The sequence below is a fragment of the Lissotriton helveticus genome, chromosome 2_1 (genome assembly GCF_964261635.1).
Source record: "Lissotriton helveticus chromosome 2_1, aLisHel1.1, whole genome shotgun sequence".
NCBI lineage: Eukaryota > Metazoa > Chordata > Amphibia > Caudata > Salamandridae > Lissotriton > Lissotriton helveticus.
In genome coordinates, this window is record NC_136059.1 from 159,678,746 (window position 1) to 159,705,303 (window position 26,558).

The 26,558-nt window shown below is 49.7% G+C and overlaps 1 protein-coding gene across 7 annotated transcripts in view; it reads right to left on the reverse strand.

Moving 5' to 3' along the window:
- Positions 1–26,558, reverse strand: part of UNC13B (unc-13 homolog B) — a 3,555,093-nt gene that overhangs the window by 2,527,957 nt on the left and 1,000,578 nt on the right. For all 7 annotated transcript variants that reach the window (XM_078674667.1, XM_078674666.1, XM_078674664.1 and 4 more), the window contains one exon: positions 26,141–26,264. In XM_078674667.1, coding sequence (XP_078530793.1) covers positions 26,141–26,264 — 124 coding nt within the window. The remainder of the gene's footprint in view (positions 1–26,140; positions 26,265–26,558) is intronic.

Sequence of the window (26,558 nt, forward strand, 5' to 3'; positions counted from 1 at the left end):
ATGTCTCTGCATTCCTGGGGCATATCTAAGTTTGCGAATTCGAGGTATTCAGGTTCCATGCCCATAACTGAAGCGTGGTCGGGTCTGGATGGCAAATTTGACCCTCGTCCATTGACAGGAGATCTGGACGTGGATGCAGATGAATGGGAGCGCATTGGGATAACAGAAGAAGTTCTGAGAACCAAGCCTGTCTGGGCCAACGAGGGGCGATCAGTATCAAGTGGCAGGGTTGCCTGCGCATCTTCCACAACGTTCTCGGTACCAACGGTATTGGAGGAAATGCATAGGCGAACAGGCCGCTCCAATCCATGAGAAGGGCATTTCCGCTGGACTCTGGATGGGGATGCCAGCTCGCAAAGGCGGGGCACTTCCGATTCAGCGGAGTGGCAAAAAGGTCTATCATGGGATGACCCCAACGGCGGAACACCATGTCCAGAGTAGGCTGATGAAGTTCCCACTCGTGGGTCGATGATGTGGACCTGCTCAACGAATCCGCTAGGATGTTTGAAACCCCCGGCAGATGGACCGCCGTCAAGGAAATTTGATGACGAAGAGCCCAATTCCAGATCCTTTGAGCTAACTGAGACAATGGCTGAGATCTTGTGCCGCCCTGTTTGTTCATGTAGTGCATGCTGGTTGTGTTGTCCGTTTGAACCAGCAGGGACTCCCCTTGCACTACGGGTAAAAAGGATCTGAGAGCAAGGAAAATCGCCATCAACTCCAGTCTGTTGATATGCCAGGTTTGTTGTGTCGCCGTCCACTTGCCCTTGATTGAAAGGTCCAGGAGATGAGCACCCCAACCCTCCATGGACGCATCTGTTGTCAGTGTTAGATCCGGAGAATTGGCCAGAAACGAAACTCCTTCTTCCAGGTTGGATGGTTCTGTCCACCAAAGCAGACTGCCCTTCATGCGAGACGAGACTCGCACTAGGTCGTTGAAGGACCCTGACACTTGGCGCCATTGCAGGTCTAGTTCTTCCTGTATAGGACGAGTGCGTAGCCTGCAGTTCGGGAGCAGAGCGATGCAGGACGACGCCATCCCCAGAAATGACTTCAACGTCCGCACAGAAACTGACTGTTTTGAACGGATGATGGTGACCAGACGTTCTATCTTCCTCTGTCGTTCTTGGGAGATGAAGGCTTTTGATAGGCTCGTGTCTAGAATTGCTCCCAGGAAGTTTCTCCTTTGCAATGGTGCAAAATGTGACTTCTCCATGTTGATGGTCAACCCCAGTGACTCGAACGTCTGCAGGCAGAGACTTGTGTCGCGAGCCAGCTGTAGAGGGGATGGAGATTTTAGAAGGCAATCGTCTAGGTAAGGAAAGACTTGCACTCCCTGAAGTCGTAGATAAGCTATGACAGGGGCCAAGACGTTCGTGAAAACACGAGGTGCCGATCGCAGGCCAAAAGGCAGCACCTTGAACTGGTAATGCATGTTGCCCACTTTGAACCTCAGAAATTGGCAATGGTGTTGGAGAATCGGCACATGAAAATAGGCGTCTTGTAGATCTATTGTTGTTAGGAAATCTCCGCTGCAGAGAAGCCGCAAGACTTCCGATAACGTCAGCATGCGGAAAGATTGTTGTTTCAGAAAGAAATTGAGTGCCCTCAAATCCAGTATGGGCCGCCACTCTCCCGTCTTCTTGGCAATAAGGAAAAAACGTGAGTAGAAACCTGTCCCTTGTTGAGATATAGGAACCACTTCGACTGCACCTTTTAGTATTAGAAGACAAACTTAATGTTGCAATTCCCTGAAATGGGGAGGTGGCGGGCCTGATGGTGGAGAATGTGGAGGAAACTCTGTGAACTCCAAGGCATGACCCTTGCGAACAATGTCTAATACCTATTGGTCCGAAGTTATCAGAGACCATTGGGAATAAAACTGCAAGATTCTCCCTCCAACTCCTTGCGCAACTTGAGAGTCATTGACGTTTGTTGGTGGAACCCCTATAATTTGACTTTCCTCTATAGGGTTTCGACTGTGGTTGGCGATTAGATTGTTGGTTGGAATAACGCTGATTTCCTTGATTGTACTGGCGGTACTGAGTGTGTCCTCCTCGAAAAGTGGTTGAAGACGAGCCTCGTCCACGTGCGCCACGAAAGGGATGCTTTTTAAATTGCAAGGATCCTAGCGATTTTGCAGTATCGGTGTCTTTATTTATTGACTCAAGCGCTTCGTCAATGTGAGCGCCGAAGAGAGACTCACCGTCATAAGGCATGTCGAGTATCTTCGACTGGACCTCCTGCCGAAATGAAGTGGATTTAAGCCAGCCCTGACGGCGGAGCGCCGCAGCACTGGCAAGGATTCGAAAACCAGTACTTGCCACGTCAATCGCACAGTCGATCATTTCTTCTGATGCCCTCATGCCATCCTGAAGGATCTGTTGCGCCTCTGCTCTGGACGTTTCCGGTATCAGCGAAACCAGTGCAGAAATATCCGACCACATTTGCCGGTCGAAACGACCCAAAATGGCCAGTGCATTTGCAGCACGAACGGACGTAGACGACATGGTTGAAATTTTTTTCCCAATTGCGTCCAAACGCCGACCCTCTCGATCAGGCGGAGCGGTGATAGGAGTCGCCGGGTTACGGGACCGTCGCTGCGCTGCCTGTGTGACTACTGAATCTGGCTTAGGATGCGAGAGCAAACAAGCGGGGGAACCAGCCGGAGCTTTATATTTCTTCTCCAGGCGAGGGACTTGTGCCGGCAATGAGTTAGGAGCATGCATAATCTTTATACCCTCTTTCCATACAAATTCTATAATAGGTATAGTGTGAATTTGTTTGTGCGGTTGGTTTTTGAAATCATAGAGAAAACAGCCTTCCTGTTGTTGTGCTCTCGGTAATTTAAAGCGGTCTGCCGCTTTATTCATCAGCACATGGAAGCTTGCGATGTCAACCGGAGGTGAATCACCAGCATCTGCCTGCTGAGGAGAGGGTGTCTGTATCCGATAGTCATCGAATTCCGCCATATTTGGGTCCTGTTCCTCATCAGTATCCTGGGGTACTTCCCCTTCTTCTCTGTCCGACTCCTCCTCCTCTTGCGCAACAGGTTGCGGAGTCATGGGGATAGTAGGACGGGGTCTGTCTGGGTGAACAGTCTGCTCCAAAGAATGCTGATGGTTTGTAGGGCCTGGTGTGTCCGAAGGAGCGGGGCCTGGTGTACCCTGAGGGGTTGGCGGAAATCTTCGATTGTAGTCGTCCAGCATATGCTGGAGGTTAGAAAACAAAGATACTGGAAATGATGCCATAGGAACCTGTACATATTGTTCGTCCTGGCGGTCAATTTCCTCCTCCTGCTCGCCCTCAGAACTTGTGTCCTGACATTTAATTATTAATTCCGAAGGACTATGTGCATCGTCAAGGACATCGTCGTCCCCAATAGATTCCGTTTCGTGATCAGTAGCCATCATTGGTGATGGTAGCTGGAGAGAAGGAGGTGGCAAGTGGAGAGTAGACTCCTTGCCCGAGGCCAAGGAAGGCAGAGGCACTAGAGGCATGGTGGCAAAAGAACCCATTCCTGACGTGGATCCTGTATGTTCTGGCCGTGATCCCTGTGAAACTGCCGCAGCTGCAGCTGTCGCCGTCGACGAAGCAGTTGTTTCCACGGCGGGCGTCGACGATGTAGCAGTAGACGTCGACGAGCGTTTCGGCTCTCCCGTCGACGGTGCCAGGAATCTTCGTCGACGGTACCTTCGTCGTCGGCACCTTCGTCGACGGCACCTTCGTCGACGGCACCTTCGTCGACGGCACCTTCGTCGACGGCACCTTCGTCGACGGCACCTTCGTCGACGGCACCTTCGTCGACGGCACCTTCGTCGACGGCACCTTCGTCGACGGCACCTTCGTCGACGGAATCTTCGTCAACGGATCCGTCGTCATCCTCTTCGTCGACGAAGCTGTCGTCGACGAGCTGATCGACGGAGCGGTCAGCGTCGACGGGACCTTTGTCGACGATGAACTCTTCGACGTCGACGAGGATTTCTTCGTCGACGGTAATTTCGTCGCCGACGAGACAATCGGGATCGTCGACGAGACAGAGGAGATAGAAGCTCTCGTCGACGTAGAAGACGTCGACACAACCATCGTCGACGACGAGGACGCAGACGTCGTCGTCACTGAAGTCGTCGACGAAGACACCACAGCCAATCTCGTCGATGGAACGGTCGTCGACGCGGTGTCAGAAGTGTTACAACACTTATAGTGGGTGGAAATGATTCCTTGCCTTATTGACCTTACACCGACGGACCAGCGGAGCATAGCACCGAGGAGGGTGCTGAGGGAGCCTGTCGTTGCCTGCCTGCTTCTGCCGCTACGCCTTGCCGGACCCGCTTCGCGGGTCCCGCTTTGCGGCTAGTAGCGGCTACTTGAACTTTGGGAGGGGTTTTGTCCTTCTGTGACCGGCAGGGCTGCGAGCGTGACAGCGGTGGACTCCAAGCTCCAGGAGTCCCCGCGCGCCCGTGTCCACCTGGGCTGCTCTCCCTGCCGGCTCCGCCCCCATCAGGAAGGCTAAAGCGGCGTCCTGCCCTGCAACCAGTGGATTCCTTGCCTTATTGACCTTATTGACCTTACACCGACGGACCAGCGGAGCATAGCACCGAGGAGGGTGCTGAGGGAGCCTGTCGTTGCCTGCCTGCTTCTGCCGCTACGCCTTGCCGGACCCGCTTCGCGGGTCCCGCTTCGCGGCTAGTAGCGGCTACTTGAACTTTGGGAGGGGTTTTGTCCTTCTGTGACCGGCAGGGCTGCGAGCGTGACAGCGGTGGACTCCAAGCTCCAGGAGTCCCCGCGCGCCCGTGTCCACCTGGGCTGCTCTCCCTGCCGGCTCCGCCCTTAGCGACCAATCACATAGTAATAAAAGGGAAGCATTATCCCCGCTGCGCGGGAGCGCGCGGGAGGGCGCCGGGAGAAGCCCGGGACAAGGGCGGGGCCGTCTGTGGCCGTCCGGGGTCGGACGAGGTTGGGTTGGGCCTAGAGTCCTGGTTCACCTTATACCCTGATTTTTTGCCACACATAATATTATTCGTATTACCATCTTGAGGCCCTAACACCAGCCCCTAATTATGGCCCTAAGATCTGGCAAACAGCGTCTAGTGCATATCAAAACCTCAGAGGGTGTTGTTTCAGGCCCCCTAGATGCCTTTATAACTAGAGCCTCAGGAATACTAGAAAAAGAGATTGAACTGGTTGAGCATAGATTATCCCTGGACTTAGTCACTGGGAAACGCTCCTCAATAGGTACCTTGGCCCGTGTTAAAAGCCCCCTAACCAATGCAGCATTTAACTGCATTTCTACATCAGACTCCGATGTAATAGTCCACATGGATGGGGTCGAAGCCATAACATCCACGTCGAATGGAATCATGGAACTGAACTCCGATAATAACCTGACTAGTATAGAGGTGGATAGCCAATTTATTGAGGACGATAAGTGTAGTTCGCTTGGAACCTCACAATCAAATGTTCCTACCGTACCCAGCACTCCCATTCAGTTACCATCAATCACCAACCAGGTTTCACGGAAAAGAAAACATGTCTCAAGCCCACAGGAAGATAAGGTACAAAAACAACTCAAAATAGACCATGTTAATAGTTCCTCTCACCCCCAGTCTACCCAAGCACCCCCAATAGTGTATTGTCCATCATTGGCCCATTTCGGGTCTTCTAACCCCTGTCCAACATGTCTTAGCAGCGACGATATCTTGCTGGCAAAGATGGAAGCAATGTTTAAAACCCTATTGCTTCCGGTCTTAGAAAGTACGAAGATTATGTCTGCTAAAATAGATGTCCTGGAAGCAGCGGTTAATATTAATATGGACCTCTTGCAAAATTTAACAGCCTCCGGCATCAAGTCAAGGGGCCTTAATCCCACAGGAGGAGCTAACCAAAAAGGGGGGACGACTACAACTATTCCTGTAGGGCCACCAACTACTAATACAAATAAGAAACCATCAACAGGGGCAAATATAACATCTGCCACATCGACTACTGGGAGCCGAGTTCATACCAAAGATACACCCAAGGCTAAACATCTAGTGGCAGCTAATAACGCACAGGGGAACAAACACCTAGTGAATGGTGTATCAAATCAACTAAATAACACCCCAGCACATACACCTACAATGGGTAGGGACAGTAAAACCCCTTATCCTGACAGAAACAAGAGGACATATAATAGAAATACACGACATCCTCCTAGGGTTAACCTACCTCCAGAAGCGTCACAATATACCATCGTACTAACAGGAGTGGCCCCCCTTAGAGAGGGTACTAAAGAATCTCAAGGGGATTTGCGGAATAAGGTTTTATTTTGGTTGAATAAACATCACCCACTCCCTCCGTCATCCCCTACAGAAGTCCTCTATGTAAGGAGAGTGGATTGGGTAGGGAAGGGCGAAAAAGATCTGGAAGGGGACTGTATTCTAATTTCATTCAGGGACCCCTGGGTAGTGGATAGAATCCAAAGGAAACCTAGATTTGCTCGCTTGGGTGATGTCCAGACCTTACACATTGGTTATTTCTACCCCCACACCCTTTCACATAGTCATATGGGCCCAAATCAATGGAACGTCAAAGGGGGGAGGCACCGAGAGCCCACAACTAACCACTCTCCATTTTATCCTCCCCTCTATAACCATTTTGAGGCACTATCAGATCTAGAATGGGTTGACTGACTATGTGCACCGACCCAGTCACCAAACTCAGCTATAGTGGAAGGTGAAGGTGTGCAGATTCCATTTACCCCTACCCCAGATCCAGCAAAGGAACAGCTGTCCCTGCCCCAAAATAAAATCAGAATGCAGAGGGGGCCTGGGGGGGTAAATGTCGCCAATTCCAACATAGACGAAATCAGAGTAACAGATACCCGCTTACCGAGCCCCCAATCCCCTCTCTCTATCAGCAACGACCATGCAGAGATAGATTTATTAACTTCACATATGGTGTCTTGGAATGTCGCTGGAGCCAAGACCCGCTTGGTATCTGAGGACTGGTTGGAGTTCATTGGAAAATATGAGGTTGTGCTTTTGCAGGAAACATGGGCCACAGCTCCATTTTACATGGCTGGATTTATAAACTTTTTTAAACCAGCCATCAAAGGTATAAAAGGGCGTGCGTCAGGAGGACTAACCATATGGGTAAAACAGGCCTGTTGTTTTTCAGTATCAGAACTGTATGTGGATAATCCCGATATACTGGCCATAAGGTTGAGCAAAGCAGGAGGGCAGGATATGCTCATTATCAACATATACTCTAGAGGTCTTCCCGGCGGACGATGCCCCAAGTTGATAGGTGCCCTAGACACTTTATTAACGGGCTGGAATAAAGGCACATTCTTTATGATAGCAGGTGACATCAACTGCACAATTGAGCCATTGTATCTGCCGGAGGATAATTGGGGGTTTGAAGAAGATGCCACGTGGAAAATCCCTGAACTTTCCAACAAAATTCCAGTCAAAGCAACGGAGGCTGCTCTGAATTGGACAGCTTTTTGCCTCACTTGGGGATTAAGGGCCGTGAACGGTCGTACCAAATCAGACATTGGAGCCAATCCCACTTTTGACAATGGTGTGAGGAAGAGTCGTATTGATTACATCTTTATAAAAATTCAATATTGGAGTGTAATTGATGATATGGAAATTGTAATGCGCCCAGAAAGTGACCATAACCCCTTGTCTCTGAAATTTAAAATGTATGATCTGATAAGACTAGGGGAACCAGATCCGAGGGGGCATGGGGTTGTAACCATATCAAATGACCGGAGGAGACTGAAATGGTCGCTTATAACAAATGATGTAACGATACAGGCCAACATTGAAAACGTGGTGACGAATGCTCTAAACAATCTTAGGTCTGTTGTTGTTGAGAGGGGCCAGGGCGAATTTGATAAAATGATGGGCATACATGATAAATGTTTCTCCGAGCTTAAAATTATCCTATCTAAACCATGCAAGTCTAATACTGGGCACCTGAATGCACCAAGAGCTAAATGGTACCACTGAGAGTGCAGAGAGGCCCATAGCTATCTTATAGAGAAAGTTAAATCTAGAGACTTGAGCGCAGTAAAAGTTGCCAGGCAAAAGTATAAAAGAGTTCAGTGGGCGGCACAGAAGGAATGGGAAGATGTTTTTTGGGCAGACCTTCTGGACGCTAGTAAATCTAATAACCAGATTAAATTCTGGGATATTGTTAAATGTGGAAAGGATGGTGAGTTTCGTACTCCGTCCAACCATGTTTCCCCGGAAGATTGGATAAAACATTATTCCACCCAATTCTGCCCTGTAGTTGTCGACCCCATGTCCGGACCGACCCTACTGCCGGCAATACCCTCTAGTAATACGACCCTGTCTTTTACTGAAGTCGAAACGGAGCTTGCATTAGGGTTAACAAAGAGGGGGAAAGCACCTGGGTTGGATCAAATCCCAGCAGACCTATTCAAAGCTAATATAGGCCTTTGGGTACCCTATTTAACAAGCATAGCTAACACCATAGCGAGAGGTGCCCGCATCCCTAAGTCATGGAAGGGGGCGGAGATCCTCCCCATACATAAAAAGGGAGATAGATCCAACCCAGGGAACTATCGCCCGATTAGCTTAATTGACTGCTTTCAGAAATTTTTTGCTCGTATGATCTTGACGAGGGTTCATGGGTGGATGGAACTCGAAGGAATACTGTCCCCATTACAGGCGGGCTTTCGATCTGGTACAAGTACCATTGACCAGGTCTTGAGGTTCTGCATGATCTTTTGGAAGGTAGTCATACTTGGCGGTGGCACCATCTTCGCTGCTTTCATAGATTTGAAAGCAGCATTCGATTTGGTGCCGAGGGGAAAACTATGGCAGGTATTAAGGGACCTGGGAATGCCGGGGGAATTAGTGGAAATGATCACTAGATTACACGAAGACAATTTTGCTAGGGTAAGATGGGGGGCACAGGGGCAAGTCACGGACTCATTTCCAGTTTCACGAGGAGTCCGCCAGGGGTGCGTTCTCGCCCCCACCCTATTCCTACTTTTTATAGACCAGGTAGTGAAATTCTTTGGGTCTATTAACACTGATGCACCGTCTCTGGCGGGGACTAAATTCCCAATGTTGATCTTTGCGGACGACACCCTCCTCTTATCAAAGACGAGGGGTGGTTTACAGAGGGCTTTGAATCACTTTGAGGAATATTGCAATCAAAATGACCTTCAGATAAATGTGGGGAAAACTAAGTTTATGGTTTTCTCCAGGAAAAAACCAATACGCAGTAGTGTACAACTTAACAGGGTCAACCTGGAACAAGTTGACACGATGACGTATCTGGGGGTCACTCTGGATTGCCGAATGTCCTGGAAGCCACAAATAGAGACCCAACAGTTAAAACTGGCCCAATTGACCGGTTGTCTCTTGCGTGAGCAAAAGAAATCCATCACTAAAAGGGTTGCCCCCGCCTTACAAATTTATGACGTTAAAATTAACGCTGCGACACTCTATGGAGCAGAGTTATGGGGCTTCATGGACCTTTCGAGTTTGTACAGAATTCAGTGTAGGTTTCTTCGCAACCTGGTGGGGCTGCCCCAATCAACTCCACTGATCCCTCTTTGTCACGACATGGGTTGCCTTCCAATAACGGACATGGCAAGATACAGAGTAGTGTCCACTTGGAGGCGCTTATGGACCTCGGAGGATTTGGCCCTTTTTGCAAAGGAGCTAGCCGAGGTGAAGGCTATCGGGGGCTCAGAGCGAATCCCCTGGCTTCGCTCGGTGAAAAAGAGCCTGTGTGACATGGGCCTGAGTCATCTGTGGGTCTCGCCAGGCACCAACAACTTCCCCTCGAAAAAGGAATTTAAGGGTTTATTTTGGGCCTCAACTCGCCTTTCTCTGGTACACGCCTCTGGTTCTGAAAATCTGACAGGGCGTTTTTTAAGTTTTAAATTGGATCCGGCCCGTGAGACATACTGGGATCTTATCTCCAGGCCAATGGACAAAAAATTGTACCATCAATTTCGGGTGGGCTCACTACCCCTTAATTCCTTTACTTCATCTTGGGGCAATAACTCTACTAATCTTTGCAGTTGTTGCCCCGGATGCAAGGAAACTGAGGGCCATTTCCTGTTCGCCTGTCCCCAATATAGTGATCCTCGCTTAAAATGGCTAAAACCCATCTTCAAACGCATGCATTGTAAAAAATCCTCGGACGCAATATGGGCCTTAAAAACAAACACATCTGATTTTACCGTGATATGCTTGGCCAAATATTTAGGTTGGGCATGGGCAATCAGAGCTAGAAGGAATTTAATGGCCACATGATCAAAAAAAAAATAATAAAATGTGTAAACTGTATAGTGCTTGGTAGCAAATGCTAATCTAACTTCTTTTTAAGATTTGTCATATTTAATGTCTTGGTTCTCCTCAACAATGGTTTAATAACTTTTTAACTGTGGATTTTAGATCAACTGTATATTTGTTGTGAACATTTAGACATAACTACTTTTTATAAGATTTTGTAAAAATGTGGAGATTTTGAAACTGTTTTTAAATGTTTTGTCAAAACTGTCTTTTATGATTTTATCATCGAAATAAAGACATTAAAACCTGAACCTGGGTGGAAATGACGCCTGAGAGCCAGGTCTCGTGGGCGTAGACACAGAAACCATAGGAGCTGTTGGTTGAACTTGTGCCACTGTTAAATCCAACTTTTTCTTCTTCAAAAATGGAGAAGGTAAACCCTGAACACTTCCACGCTTGGAAGCAACAGTAGAACAGCCTGACTGGAGACTTTCTGCGTCTGACAAAACATCCTCTTTATCCTGAAGGCGCTTCAACCATAGAAGAAGACGACCTTCCCTGTCTCTGAGAGTCTTAGCTGGAAAAGCTCTACAGATTTTACAGTCATCCACCTTGTGTTCAGCATACAAACAGTAAATACACTTTTGGTGGGGGTCCTTCTCAAACAAACGGAGCTTCCCACAGGAAGAGCAAGGTCTAAACAAAGACTTCTTACTTGACATCTTGTAGAAAAAACAACTGAAGTGAAATACTTGAAGAAAACTGAGCAGAGCTCAGGGAGACTCCCTTCACACGACGTGCGGTAGAAAATCTGAGGGCTTGAGCTTCTGAGGAGAAGGTTCTAGAGGGTGCTTGAGCCTGATTGGCTGCAGTTTGGACTAACATAATGACACTGATATGTTACAAATGAGTTTTCTCTTTATAATGTCTTCCTATGGAAGTTACCATTGTAGAGGTTTTACAGACTGTATTATCTCTATTTTATTATGTATGATGTTATCATTTATGTTATATTAGCATTATTGCTATTTTTTATATACCGTGGGACTCCCACTTCGACGACGGGGAATATTCAAGCATGTGAATCTATGAAAGACACCCCTAATACTGGAGAAGTGGGACCTGCTGTGCATTCTGGGATAAGTTCTGGAAAGTTCTCTTAAAGGCACAGTATCCTATTTAAGCCACATAATGGCAGCCTATGGGGCTTGTCTGTCCATTCTTTCTTCTCTATCATTCCAGAGGCTTTTACTGGTAGAGGCAAGTGTAGGAGAGTAGGGTCTGCAATCCTATGATCACCCAGATTTTTGCTTTTTGCTGCACTGGTTTACGACTTTCCCTGGCTATGGGCCTGCTAATCAGACCCACAGCCTAGCTGTTCTCTCTATCCAAATTGTACTCAGGTACTGAATTGGCACTGGGCCCTCTCCAAGTCCCTGTACTCAGGGCTGAGGTGTACCCAGAAGTCTCCCAGGGGCTGAAGCATGTATTATGCCACCCCTGGGCTGACTAACTAAACTGACACAACTGGCTGCACGACAGCTGGGGCAAGGTGGTTGTAGGAGAGTAGGGTCTGCAATCCTATGATCACCCAGATTTTTGCTTTTTGCTGCACTGGTTTACGACTTTCCCTGGCTGTGGGCCTGCTAATCAGACCCACAGCCTAGCCGTTCTCTCTATCCAAATTGTACTCAGGTACTGAATTGGCACTGGGCCCTCTCCAAGTCCCTGTACCCAGGGCTGAGGTGCACCCAGAAGTCTCCCAGGGGCTGAAGCATGTATTGTGCCACCCCTGGATTGACTAACTAAAACTGACACAACTGGCTGCACGACAGCTGGGGCAAGGTGGTGTACTCACCCTTTGCTTTAGATATAGTATACCTATATCTAACCCTAAAATGGACACACAGATCTCCTATCAGTCACTCCTATAGCAGGCCTTAACAATCCTGAAGGCAGAGTGCTTGGAATCGTGTGAGATGGTGCTCTAGCATGAGCTGAGCCTGTCTGCGGCTTTCGGGATCCATCCCTTAGCCGTTTCCATGATATCGCATACCATATACTCTTAAGTGCATTATAATCCTCGCGGTTATGTGCCAACTCTGGTATCGCTTTATCAAAACATGTCGAGTAAGGTGTCATACGAATTGGAATACTAACCCCTCGCCAATTCTGGCGACGGGGTTAGCATTCCACCCTTCTAGAGGGACACGACATGCCTGTAACCTATAACCCGGTTAAAAGTCAGACAGAGCCTTAGCATCCACAAAATGGATGCTGCCACCGAGACACAAGTCTGCCCTCCTGCTGCTGGGAGTCCTCCCAGAGCAGGAGATAAGGACAAAGGGTTTCCTGCCAGGGGCGGTGCCAGCACCGTCCCAGACAGGGTTTTGTGTATTGTAGGTAGGCAGGGCTTTAGAGGAAGGTGACTGCAAGTAGCACCCCGGTGCTCACTATGCATAGGCCGGCTTGAACCAGTTCCAGGGTCACTCCAGACCCTGTGCTGGGGAAAAGCCCGCCAAGGAAGTGGGTGTAACCACCCCCCTCCTAGTCCCACCCATAGGGCAGGACTTAGTCGCGTGCCAGCCCCTTTTTACAGGATAAAGGTAGAGACTGGCCCCCTTCCAAATCAGATCATCTTTGAATCCTGAAACTACTTTCTGCGAAAGGAACTCAAGACTTCTTCCTAAGATTTCTCCCTTGTGACTAAGGAGTAGTCACCCTGCATCCGCAGGCACCACCTAAGAACACTGCGGTCTGCTGTAAGTCCTTCCTCCGGAATCCGACTGCCCAGCTCGACGAGAACCGGCTTCCCTGGCACCTCTGACCTCTACCCACCTCTACAGCCCAGCTGAGAACCGTGGGTGCGACGAGACCTCAAGGGACCGGCCATCTGCAAGACTGCACGACTTCTTTCCAGCAAGCCCGCCGAGTAATCTACTGGTGAGTGCTTTGGGGTCCGAGAAGCCCCGACTCTGAGCAGCTCCAGCTCCGAAGTGCAGCCCCCCAGCATCTCCACGATCTGCGTGGGGCCCTTCTGCTTTCCGCTGCTCACCGCGTTGTTTGGCTACTAGCCCGTTGGCTTGTGGCCCTCCTGACGACGCCCGACGACATTTCTGCTGCTGGTCTGGTTGCTCCAGACTGGCCCTTGCTCCCTTCCCGAAGAGGAGCACCCTGGACCCTCCTGGTCCACTCAAGACGCCATTTTGAGTCCACCGCGTGGGCTTGAATTAGCCAAGGCTTGTTGCCCAATCCTGGGTAACTTCGACGCCAACGACTTCATCCTTCGTGGGACAGCTCGCACCTCCATCCTGGTCGCCGACAACGCCTCCTGGTCCGAGAGACTGCAGAGCCCAGCAGCGCCCACTCACCTGACTGCGGTGACTTCGCCCGGTGCCATCCTGGTGCCCACTTAATCACTGGCTAGTGATTCAAGAACTTGGTCCCCTCTGCTTTCAGGTTTTCTTCTTCCTTGATCCAGGCTTGGATCCATCGAACTTTCCTTCACTGGTCGCCTGCCAGCAACTTCTTCCTTCCAGGCTCCTGGTCCGGCAACGAGATCCCCGACGTCTTTTCAGACCTATGCAGCTGCAGCCCCTGGGCTAGGTAACTTCGGCACTCCGGTGTCCCAGCATAGCCTCACTATCCAAGGGTCAGGATCCACTGTCATTTTCTCCCTACCAGGTCGGGTTCGCCCGTGAACACTAACTTTGTGAATTCTAGCTTCCATAGACTTTGTCCCGCATCCCGCGTGAGAGTGCACACTCTGCACCCGAGTCCCCTAGGCCTCCTAGTAGTAATCTAACGATTCCCTAGTCCAGTCCTAGCGATTCCAAAGCCTATTAGAACTGTTACTTACCTGCTAGTAATTCGCATTCCACTTTTAGCGTATATGGTTTTTCGTGCCCCTCGGGCATTTGTGTAACGTGCTAACTTAAAAGTATTTTCGTAAGAGTTTTGTTGTGTGCTTAGCACCCTGTCCTCATAAAGAGTACAGGGTTGTTGTGATTCTAATAAATACATTGTTTATTTTCATAACACTTGTGTGGTGTCCTTTCACTGGGTGTTCAAGGGGTAATGTGATGGTAAAACGGCTGGCTTAACACGCCCTCTAGAGTCTTGGCCTTAGACTGCTCGTATCCATGCTACTAGGATAGCTGGTCTATAAGGTTGACTTACAACCAATCATCAATAAGGGTTGTTTGGACTGATATATAGTGATCACTAGAATAGTGAGCACTGCACATCAGGCCAACTTCTCACATTGGTTTGCAGCGGTTGGGATTTGAGCTTGCTGTTGTTTTACCACACATGCCCTAAGAATATCTTGTGAAAGATCACATAAGTACTAAAGGTACATATAACTTAGCTTAGAATACTCTGAGTTCTACTGAACCAGCTGTTGTAGCTCCTAGGGCCTAGCACACCCTAAACTACAACTCTAGCAAGGGATCAGTAGGCAAACATATAGTGTAGGTAAGTGCACCACTTACACCTCACTAGAAAAGCATGTCGACTCAGGGGGACTCTACTGAGACTCCCCTGGTCAGTGTTGACCCTCCACAGGTCACTTCAAGATATGCAGCTCTCAATTTTCAGGAGATGAGACAACTCTGTGTCTCCAGGAAACTGAAGCAGGGGTCTAACCCCACCCTTCCCTTTCTGATAGGTCTCTTAGAGACATATGATGCCAGAAAGCTCTCTCAGTTACATGAGAGCATGCCAGCCTTAGAGGGAACCTCTGGGGATCCAGACCTCCCCAACACTGATTCAGCAGTTGAGGAGGAGGATGAGGAGGTACTCTCTGGGGATGAGGTAGACAAGGGTCTTGAGGTAGTCAGAAGGCTAACTAGGACCAACTTAGACTTACTTGGGCTAGGATCTGGGGGCCCCCCAGTACTAACCCGAAGTGGGCCTAACCTTGGAGTTAGGAGAGATAGATCTCTTTCTAGGGACTCCAATAGATCTCTGCACTCTAATGCCTCTTCTCAGGGGAGAAGGAATCCTCCACAGAGGAGATTTACTTCCCCTCAGAGAAGGGAGCATGAGGCTAGGATGAGACAAGCTGAACTGAGGATTGAAAGGGAAGAAATTGCCCTGGCCAAAGAGAAGCTTGCCCTGGCAAGAGAGCAGCAGATGAGTGGGCTAGCTCCCACTGGTGGCAGCAATCTCCCAAGAGATAGAGAGAAGGGTTTAGATACTAAACACCTGACTAAAATAGTGCCCCCCTTTAAGCAAGGGGATGACATCCAGAAATGGATGGCTGCTCTGGAGAGGGCCTGCACTGTGCAGAACATTCCCCAGAGTCAGTGGGCAGCTATACTGTGGCTCTCCTTTGATGGTAAAGGTAGAGATAAGCTCCTCACTACAAGAGTGGAGGATGCTAACAATTACCAGGTCCTGAAGAATACACTGGTTGATGGGTTTGGTTTAACCACTGAGCAGTACAGGTTGCTGTTCAGAGACACCCAGAAAACTCAGTCTCAGGACTGGTCTGATTTTGTGGATTGTGCCACTAAGGCTTTGGAGGGCTGGTTGCTGGGTAGCAAGGTTACAGATTACACAGGATTGTATAATCTAATGATGAGAGAACAAATTTTGAACAATTGTCAGAACCAGTTGCTGCACCAGCACCTTGTTGATTCAGATCTGACCTCTCCCCAAGAATTGGGAAAGAAGGCAGACAAATGGGTCAGGACAAGGATCAAGCAGAACCAGAACCAGAACCAGGGTGGTCAGAAGAAAGCAGACCAGAAGGGTAATGTTAAGAATGAGCAAAATGACCAGAAGTCTTCACCAGGTCCCCAACAAACCAAAGAGGGTGGGGGTCAGGCTTCCCAGAAAAAGAAGACTCAAGAAGGCCAGTCAAAAAGGTGGTGCCAGTACTGCAAAAGTAAATCTCACTGGTTTAGTGAGTGCACCAAAAGAGGAGGAGGACAAACTCCTGCCACTACAGCTCCTAAAGCAACTGCACCCCCTAGTACAGTCAGTAGTGGTAGTGTCACTCCCAAGGCATTAGTTGGGTTAACCTTGGGTACTGAGGGGTCTGACAACTTAGCTGGCACACTCACTCAGGCTGTCCTTGTCTGTACAGGGGATATGGATATGTCCCCTGAAATAAGTCCCAATACTTTGGGCAAATACAGGCAGACACCTTTGATTAATGGCAAGATGGCTCAGGCCTATAGGGACACTTGTGCCAGTGTCACCATGGTGACACCTAACTTTGTGGACCCTGGACAGATCATGCCAGGTACTGATTTCCTGGTGACCAATGCCAGCAATGTCACTACTAGTCATAGTGTGGCAATTGTAGCTTTCTCCTGGGGTGGAGTGAAGGGACAAAAGAAAGTTGTAGTCAGTTCAGACCTCCCAGTTGATTGTTTGTTGGGCAATGATTTGGAGTCATCACAATGGTCAGACGTGGAGCAGAGGACTCACATGGAGATGTTAGGCTTGCCAGCACATGTGCTTGCTGTGACTAGGTCACAGGCCAGAAGATGCCCCACTGAACAGGTGCTGGATCCTGAAATTATGGACCAGACACCTCCCAAGAAGAAGAGCAGTAAGGGTAAGGCTTTGCCTTCCCCCTTGCCCCAGGTTGAGGATCAAGTCTCTGAGGAGGCTGATCTAGAAGAGCTGAGGGAAACTGAGCCTAAAGAGCTTGAACTTGATCAAGTTGAGTTTCTGGGCTCAGGGGGACCCTCCAGAGCCGACCTGGGGAAGGAACAGTTGAGCTGCCCTTCCCTTGAACCCCTCAGACAGCAGGCTGCTGCTGAGGCTGCAGGGAATGCCACAGGTGCCCACAGGGTATACTGGGAAGATGGACTCCTGTACTCTGAGTCAAGAGACCCCAAGCCTGGTGCAACCAGGAGGCTGGTCATCCCCTTGTCTCTGAGAGGTTTCCTTCTCACCTTGGCCCATGAGATTCCCCTTGCAGGTCATTTAGGTCAGACAAAGACTTGGGACAGGCTTGTCTCACACTTTCACTGGCCCCATATGAATGAGAATACCAAGGAGTTTTGTCGCTCATGTGTCACTTGCCAAGCCAGTGGTAAGTCAGGTGGCACAACAAAGGCCCCCCTTATACCACTACCTGTGGTGGGGGTTCCCTTTGAAAGAGTGGGGATTGACATTGTTGGTCCAATGGAACCCCAGACAGCATCAGGACACAAGTTTATACTGGTGGTGGTGGACCATGCCACCAGGTATCCTGAGGCTATTCCCCTTAGGACCACTACAGCCCCTGTAGTGGCAAGAGCCCTAGTTGGAGTGTTCTCCAGAGTGGGTTTCCCTAAGGAGGTCGTTTCTGACAGAGGTACAAACTTCATGTCAGGATATCTGACTGCCATGTGGAAAGAGTGTGGTGTGAACTACAAGTTCACCACACCCTATCATCCACAATGCAATGGGCTTGTTGAGAGATTCAACAGGACCCTGAAAGGGATGATTCATGGACTACCTGAACCTCTTAGGAGAAGATGGGATGTCCTGATCCCCTGCCTCTTGTTTGCTTACAGAGAGGTCCCACAGAAGGGGGTTGGCTACAGCCCTTTTGAGCTTCTGTATGGGCATCCTGTAAGGGGACCCCTGTGTTTGGTGAAGGAAGGATGGGAGAGACCTCTCAAAAAGCCTGCAACCAACATAGTGGACTATGTACTTGGTCTCCGCTCCAGGATGGCTGAGTATATGGAAAAGGCATCTAAAAACCTTGAGGCCAGCCAGGAACTTCAAAAAGCTTGGCATGACCAAAAGGCTGTACTGACTGTGTACCAGCCAGGACAGAAGGTGTGGGTGCTGGAGCCAGTGGCCCCAGCAGCTCTGAAAGACAAATGGTCTGGGCCCCACACCATCATTGAGCAAAAGGGAGAGGTTACCTACTTGGTGGACCTTGGAACTCCCAGGAGCCCTCTCAGAGTGCTCCATGTTAACAGGCTCAAAGCATATGTTGACAGGAAGGACATGAGCTTGCTCATGGCCACAGATGAGGGACAGGAGGAAGAGAGTGACCCTCTCCCAGACCTGCTCACTCAGAATCCTGATGATGGGTCAGTTGATGGTGTTGTCTTTTGTGGCAGCCTCACTGAACATCAGCAACAGGATTGCAGGCAAGTTCTGCAATCCTTTCGACATATGTTCTCTCTGACACCCAGCCAAACTGATTGGTGTACCCATGATGTTGACACTGGAGACAGTCTGCCTGTCAAGAGTAAAATCTACAGACAACCTGATCATGTTAGAGACTGCATAAAAACTGAAGTGCAGAAAATGTTGGAACTGGGAGTCATTGAGCCCTCAGATAGCCCTTGGGCTAGCCCAGTAGTTCTAGTGCCAAAGCCTCACACCCAGGGTGGTAAGAGAGAGATGAGGTTTTGCGTAGACTACAGAGGCCTCAATGCAGTCACTAAGACTGATGCCCACCCAATACCAAGAGCAGATGAGCTTATAGATAGATTGGCTTCTGCCAACTTCTTAAGCACATTTGATTTGACAGCTGGGTATTGGCAAATCAGGTTAGCTGAGGAAGCCAAACCTAAGACAGCATTTTCTACCCCTGGAGGGCATTATCAATTTGTGGTAATGCCCTTTGGACTGAAAAATGCACCTGCCACCTTCCAAAGGTTGGTGAATCAAGTCCTCACTGGGCTGGATGACTTCTGTGCAGCTTATCTTGACGATATTGCTGTCTTTAGCTCCACCTGGGAGGATCACCTGGTCCACCTGAGGAAAGTGTTAGAGGCCCTGCAAAAGGCAGGCCTCACTATCAAGGCCACAAAGTGCCAGATAGGGCAGTCACAGGTTGTATACCTGGGCCACCTTGTAGGTGGAGGCCAGGTTCAGCCACTGGAGAGTAAGATACAGGCCATCAAGGACTGGACTCCTCCAATCACCCAGACTCAGGTTCGAGCTTTCTTGGGCCTGACTGGGTACTATAGGAAGTTTGTCAGAAATTATGGGTCCATAGTGACCCCCCTTAATGACCTGACAAGCAAAAAGATGCCAAAGAAAGTTCAGTGGACAGCAAGCTGTCAGAAAGCATTCAATGACCTAAAGCAGGCCATGTGCACAGCACCTATCCTCAAGAGTCCAGATTACTCCAAGCCATTCATTGTCCAAACAGATGCTTCTGAGTTGGGTGTGGGAGCTGTTCTGTCTCAACTGAATTTTGATGGTAATGATCAGCCTATTGCTTTCATTAGTAGGAGGTTGACACCCAGAGAGAAAAATTGGTCAGCTATTGAGAGGGAGGCCTTTGCTGTGGTCTGGGCCCTGAAGAAGCTGAGGGCCTACTTGTTTGGCACTCACTTCACCATTCAGACAGACCATAAGCCCCTCTTGTGGCTAAATCAGATGAAGGGTGAAAACCCCAAACTGCTTAGGTGGTCCATTTCCCTACAGGGGATGGATTTTACAGTGGAGCATAGACCTGGGACTGATCACAGCAATGCTGATGGGCTCTCCAGGTATTTCCACTTAGAGCAAGAAGACTCACCTGGTCAAGGTTAGTTTATTGTCCCAAAGTTTGGGGGGGGGTCATGTAGGAGAGTAGGGTCTGCAATCCTATGATCACCCAGATTTTTGCTTTTTGCTGCACTGGTTTACGACTTTCCCTGGCTGTGGGCCTGCTAATCAGACCCACAGCCTAGCCGTTCTCTCTATCCAAATTGTACTCAGGTACTGAATTGGCACTGGGCCCTCTCCAAGTCCCTGTACCCAGGGCTGAGGTGCACCCAGAAGTCTCCCAGGGGCTGAAGCATGTATTGTGCCACCCCTGGATTGACTAACTAAAACTGACACAACTGGCTGCACGACAGCTGGGGCAAGGTGGTGTACTCACCCTTTGCTTTAGATATAGTATACCTATATCTAACCCTAAAATGGACACACAGATCTCCTATCAGTCACTCCTATAGCAGGCCTTAACAATCCTGAAGGCAGAGTGCTTGGAATCGTGTGAGATGGTGCTCTAGCATGAGCTGAGCCTGTCTGCGGCTTTCGGGATCCATCCCTTAGCCGTTTCCATGATATCGCATACCATATACTCTTAAGTGCATTATAATCCTCGCGGTTATGTGCCAACTCTGGTATCGCTTTATCAAAACATGTCGAGTAAGGTGTCATACGAATTGGAATACTAACCCCTCGCCAATTCTGGCGACGGGGTTAGCATTCCACCCTTCTAGAGGGACACGACATGCCTGTAACCTATAACCCGGTTAAAAGTCAGACAGAGCCTTAGCATCCACAAAATGGATGCTGCCACCGAGACACAAGTCTGCCCTCCTGCTGCTGGGAGTCCTCCCAGAGCAGGAGATAAGGACAAAGGGTTTCCTGCCAGGGGCGGTGCCAGCACCGTCCCAGACAGGGTTTTGTGTATTGTAGGTAGGCAGGGCTTTAGAGGAAGGTGACTGCAAGTAGCACCCCGGTGCTCACTATGCATAGGCCGGCTTGAACCAGTTCCAGGGTCACTCCAGACCCTGTGCTGGGGAAAAGCCCGCCAAGGAAGTGGGTGTAACCACCCCCCTCCTAGTCCCACCCATAGGGCAGGACTTAGTCGCGTGCCAGCCCCTTTTTACAGGATAAAGGTAGAGACTGGCCCCCTTCCAAATCAGATCATCTTTGAATCCTGAAACTACTTTCTGCGAAAGGAACTCAAGACTTCTTCCTAAGATTTCTCCCTTGTGACTAAGGAGTAGTCACCCTGCATCCGCAGGCACCACCTAAGAACACTGTGGTCTGCTGTAAGTCCTTCCTCCGGAATCCGACTGCCCAGCTCGACGAGAACCGGCTTCCCTGGCACCTCTGACCTCTACCCACCTCTACAGCCCAGCTGAGAACCGTGGGTGCGACGAGACCTCAAGGGACCGGCCATCTGCAAGACTGCACGACTTCTTTCCAGCAAGCCCGCCGAGTAATCTACTGGTGAGTGCTTTGGGGTCCGAGCAGCCCCGACTCTGAGCAGCTCCAGCTCCGAAGTGCAGCCCCCCAGCATCTCCACGATCTGCGTGGGGCCCTTCTGCTTTCCGCTGCTCACCGCGTTGTTTGGCTACTAGCCCGTTGGCTTGTGGCCCTCCTGACGACGCCCGACGACATTTCTGCTGCTGGTCTGGTTGCTCCAGACTGGCCCTTGCTCCCTTCCCGAAGAGGAGCACCCTGGACCCTCCTGGTCCACTCAAGACGCCATTTTGAGTCCACCGCGTGGGCTTGAATTAGCCAAGGCTTGTTGCCCAATCCTGGGTAACTTCGACGCCAACGACTTCATCCTTCGTGGGACAGCTCGCACCTCCATCCTGGTCGCCGACAACGCCTCCTGGTCCGAGAGACTGCAGAGCCCAGCAGCGCCCACTCACCTGACTGCGGTGACTTCGCCCGGTGCCATCCTGGTGCCCACTTAATCACTGGCTAGTGATTCAAGAACTTGGTCCCCTCTGCTTTCAGGTTTTCTTCTTCCTTGATCCAGGCTTGGATCCATCGAACTTTCCTTCACTGGTCGCCTGCCAGCAACTTCTTCCTTCCAGGCTCCTGGTCCGGCAACGAGATCCCCGACGTCTTTTCAGACCTATGCAGCTGCAGCCCCTGGGCTAGGTAACTTCGGCACTCCGGTGTCCCAGCATAGCCTCACTATCCAAGGGTCAGGATCCACTGTCATTTTCTCCCTACCAGGTCGGGTTCGCCCGTGAACACTAACTTTGTGAATTCTAGCTTCCATAGACTTTGTCCCGCATCCCGCGTGAGAGTGCACACTCTGCACCCGAGTCCCCTAGGCCTCCTAGTAGTAATCTAACGATTCCCTAGTCCAGTCCTAGCGATTCCAAAGCCTATTAGAACTGTTACTTACCTGCTAGTAATTCGCATTCCACTTTTAGCGTATATGGTTTTTCGTGCCCCTCGGGCATTTGTGTAACGTGCTAACTTAAAAGTATTTTCGTAAGAGTTTTGTTGTGTGCTTAGCACCCTGTCCTCATAAAGAGTACAGGGTTGTTGTGATTCTAATAAATACATTGTTTATTTTCATAACACTTGTGTGGTGTCCTTTCACTGGGTGTTCAAGGGGTAATGTGATGGTAAAACGGCTGGCTTAACACGCCCTCTAGAGTCTTGGCCTTAGACTGCTCGTATCCATGCTACTAGGATAGCTGGTCTATAAGGTTGACTTACAACCAATCATCAATAAGGGTTGTTTGGACTGATATATAGTGATCACTAGAATAGTGAGCACTGCACATCAGGCCAACTTCTCACAGTGGTGTACTCACCCTTTGCTTTAGATATAGTATACCTATGTCTAACCCTAAAATGGACACACAGATCTCCTATCAGTCACTCCTATGGCAGGCCTTAACAATCCTGAAGGCAGAGTGCTGGGAATCGTGTGAGATGGTGCTCTGGCATGAGCTGAGCCTGTCTGCGGCTTTCGGGATCCATCCCTTAGCCGTTTCCATGATATCGCATACCATATACTCTTAAGTGCATTATAATCCTCGCGGTTATATGCCAACTCTGGTATCGCTTTATCAAAACATGTCGAGTAAGGTGTCATACGAATTGGAATACTAACCCCTCGCCAATTCTGGCGACGGGGTTAGCATTCCACCCTTCTAGAGGGACACGACATGTATGTAACCTGTAACCCCGGTTAAAGTCAGACAGAGCCTTAGCATCCACAAAATGGATGCTGCCACCGAGACAAAAGTCTGCCCTCCTGCTGCTGGGAGTCCTCCCAGAGCAGGAGGCAAGGACAAAGGGTTTCCTGCCAGGGGCGGTGCCAGCACCGTCCCAGACAGGGTTTTGTGTATTCCAGGTAGGCAGGGCTACAGAGGAAGGTGACTGCAAGTGGCACCCCGGTGCTCACTGTGCATAGGCCGGCTGAAACCAGTTCCAGGGGCACTCCAGCCCCTGGCCTGGGGAAAGCCCGCCAAAGGAGAGGGGTGTAACCACCCCCCTCCTGGTCCCACCCATAGGGCAGGACTTAGTCGCGTGCCAGCCCCCTTTTCCCAGATAAAGGTAGGAGCAGGCCCCCTTTCAAATTAGATCATCTTTGGAATCAAGACACGACTTTCTACGAAAGGACATCAAGATTTCTTCTTCAAGATTCTCCCTTGTGGCTAAGGAGTAGTCACCCTGCATCCGCAGGCACCATCTTAAGAACACTGCGGTCTGCTGCAAGTCCTTCCTCCGGAATCCGACTGCCCAGCTCGACGAGAACCGGCTTCCCTGGCACCTCTGACCTCTACCCACCTCTACAGCCAAGCTGAGAACCGTGGGTGCGACGAGACCTCGAGGGACCGGCCCTCTTCAAGACTGCACGACTTCTTTCCAGCACGACCGCCGAGGGATCCTCTGGTGAGTGCTTTGGGGACCGAGAAGCCCCGACCCTGAGCAGCTCCAGCACCGAAGTCCAGCCTCCCAGCATCTCCACGATCTGCGTGGGGCCCTTCTGCTTTTTGCTGCTCACCGCGTTGTCTGGCTACTAGCCCGCTGGCTTGTGGCCTTCCTGACGACGCCCGACGTCATCATTGCTGCTGGTCTGGTTGCTCCAGACTGGCCCTTGCTCCCTTCCAAAAGAGGAGCACCCGGGACCCTCCTGGTCCACTCCAGACGCCATTTTAGGTCCACCGCGTGGGCTTGAATTTGCCAAGACTTGTTGCCCCAATCCTGGGTCCAGCGACGTCGAGAGCATCATCCATCGTGGGACAGCTCGTACCTCCATCCTGGTCGCCGACAACGCCTCCTGGTCCGTGAGACTACAGAGCCCAGCAGCGCCCACTCACCTGACTGCGGTGACTTCGCCCGGTGCCATCCTGGTGCCCACTTAATCACTGGCTAGTGATTCAAGAACTTGGTCCCCTCTGCTTTCAGGTTTCTTCTTCCCTGATCCAGGCTTGGATCTCTTCGAACTTTTCTTCACTGGCTGCCTGCCAGCAACTTCTTCTTCAGGCTCCTGGTTCGTCAACGAGGAATCCCGACGTCTTTTCAGACCTATGCAGCCGCAGCCCCTGGGCTAGGTAACTTCGGCATTTCGGTGCCCCAGCATAGCCTCACTATCCAAGGGTCCAGATCCACTGTCGTTTTCGACCTACCTAGTCGGGTTCGCCCGAGAACAGTAACTTTGTGAGTTCTAGCTTCCATAGGCTTTTTCCCGCCTTACGCGTTAGAGTTCCCACTCTGCACGTGGTGTCCCTAGGCCTCCTGCTCCTAACCTGAGTGTTCAGTATTGTAGGCCTAGCGTTTCTAAAGCCTCTGAGAATTGTTACTTACCTGCTAGTAATTCGCATTCCACTTTTAGAGTATATGGTTTTTCGTGCCCCTCGGGCATTTGTGTAAATTGTGCGACTTAAAGTATTTTTATAAGAGTTTTGTTGTGTGCTTAGCTCCCTGTCTCATAAAGAGCCAGGGTAGTCTTGTTATAAATAAATACACTGTTTATTTTCATAACTTGTGTGGTGTCCTTTCACTGGGTGTTCAAGGGGTAATGTGATGGTAAAACAGCTGGCTTAACACGCCCTCTAGAGTCTTAGCCTTAGACTGCTCGTATCCATGCTACTAGGATAGCTGGTCTATAAGGTTGACTTACAACCAATCATCAATAAGGGTTGTTTGGACTGATATATAGTGATCACTAGAACAGTGAGCACTGCACATCAGGCCAACTTCTCACAGCAAGTTTCTCTCTGTGGGAGAAACTGGGCAGGCTGTGCTATTTGTGTGTTTTTTGGTGGAATTTCTAGTTGAAGTACTGGACAGTGTAGCCTGTGGATATAGGCTGCATTATTTGTCTTTAAATTCTCTCTTAAGTGTCTTTGCAGTTCTGCAATTTTCTGACAACTTAAGAGATTATTTTTGATTGCCGGGGTCCATGCACATGAGCGGGACTATTCACTAGATTATGACTATACACAGAGATCCCCTACTACAGAACTTTCTGTTAATATCATTTTATTTTTCCTTCGCACTGCTCCGAGAACACTGGGGGGATGCTCCTCCACCTTAGCGAAGAAGTCGCTGCTGCATATATACTGATGCCACTCATCTCCTTGCTTATATGGTATGTAAAGGGCTGTGACACTTCTTCTGGGGTTGAGATGCGCTATTTCAAGTACTAAGCACATTTGAACATATCTTCTGACAGAGGCATGCTGAGAGCACACCAGGTCGGAACAGTTAACTGCACACTTTTGAAGCAAATTATGGAGTCTCCTCTAATAGACAATACAGCTGTTGATCCAATCCTACAGTAGTAAGCAGTGGCGGCTGCTACCTGGAACCAACAGTGGGGCCGGATAAAAAATAATCACTTACCTCCCAGACGTCACCTCTCCTGCGTCCTCTTCCTGGCTTCTTGCAGGGGGGCAAGGGGGCACAGGAAGCAGGAAACACCAGGGCTCCCATGCTCCTTGCAGCTAATGACAATGATGCAATGCAGTGTTGTGATTGGTCTGAGCGCCATGATTCGGCACTCAGCATGGGCTGGAGGGGTGGGCATGTTCTCCACGCAGGCTGTAATGCAGCCTGCATGGAGAACATGCTATGTGCACATGACTGTTTAGCCAGCCCGAGAGGGCCGACTAATCACTCAAACTCATAGGGAGTGCACACCACTCCTTCCCCTGCTCTGAGAGTGGGCTCCGCCTCACAAAGACATCACAACAGGAAAAAATAAACCTCGAGTAGTTATTTTATTTTTCCTTTTTTTACAGTGCATAAAGCAGTGAGGCGACACTGAGGAGCCGCTACTGGTAGTAAGAGGTCTTCTAATGGGTGTCTAAGCACAGAATTGCTAAACAGTATCACAGATACATAGCTAACTCGCTCGCTAGTCGGCAAGGGAGGGTGATCAGTGAGGCAGTAATCTGCTCGAGTGAATGTGCACTCACCAAAAGGCAGCTCAAATCTGGCATCCAGTAAAATCTTGTGAGGTGTTGGATTTTTGGTCCCGCAGATTTCGTCATCCTTCATCAAGACTTCAGCTTCCAGCGCAGACCACTCTCCAGGACCCTCCTACAAAGTACACAGACTCTCAGAACTGATTTCCCATCGTGAAAAAATATATTCCCATTGAAACCAGTCTTTGAAACGTTTACTAAAACATGTTTATTTGACAAATACCACACAGTAAAATGTCCTGTAATATCTTACACAGCTCCAACAGAAAAACGTCCATTAATAGGTTATTAACTTCACTGAACTATGAAGATGCTTTTTCGGCATCGGTATCCTCCTGAACTTCCAGTCAGTGGCATCAGTCTAGGTCTTAGTGGTAAATGACAGTGTCATCTAACTGCTGCAGCAGAT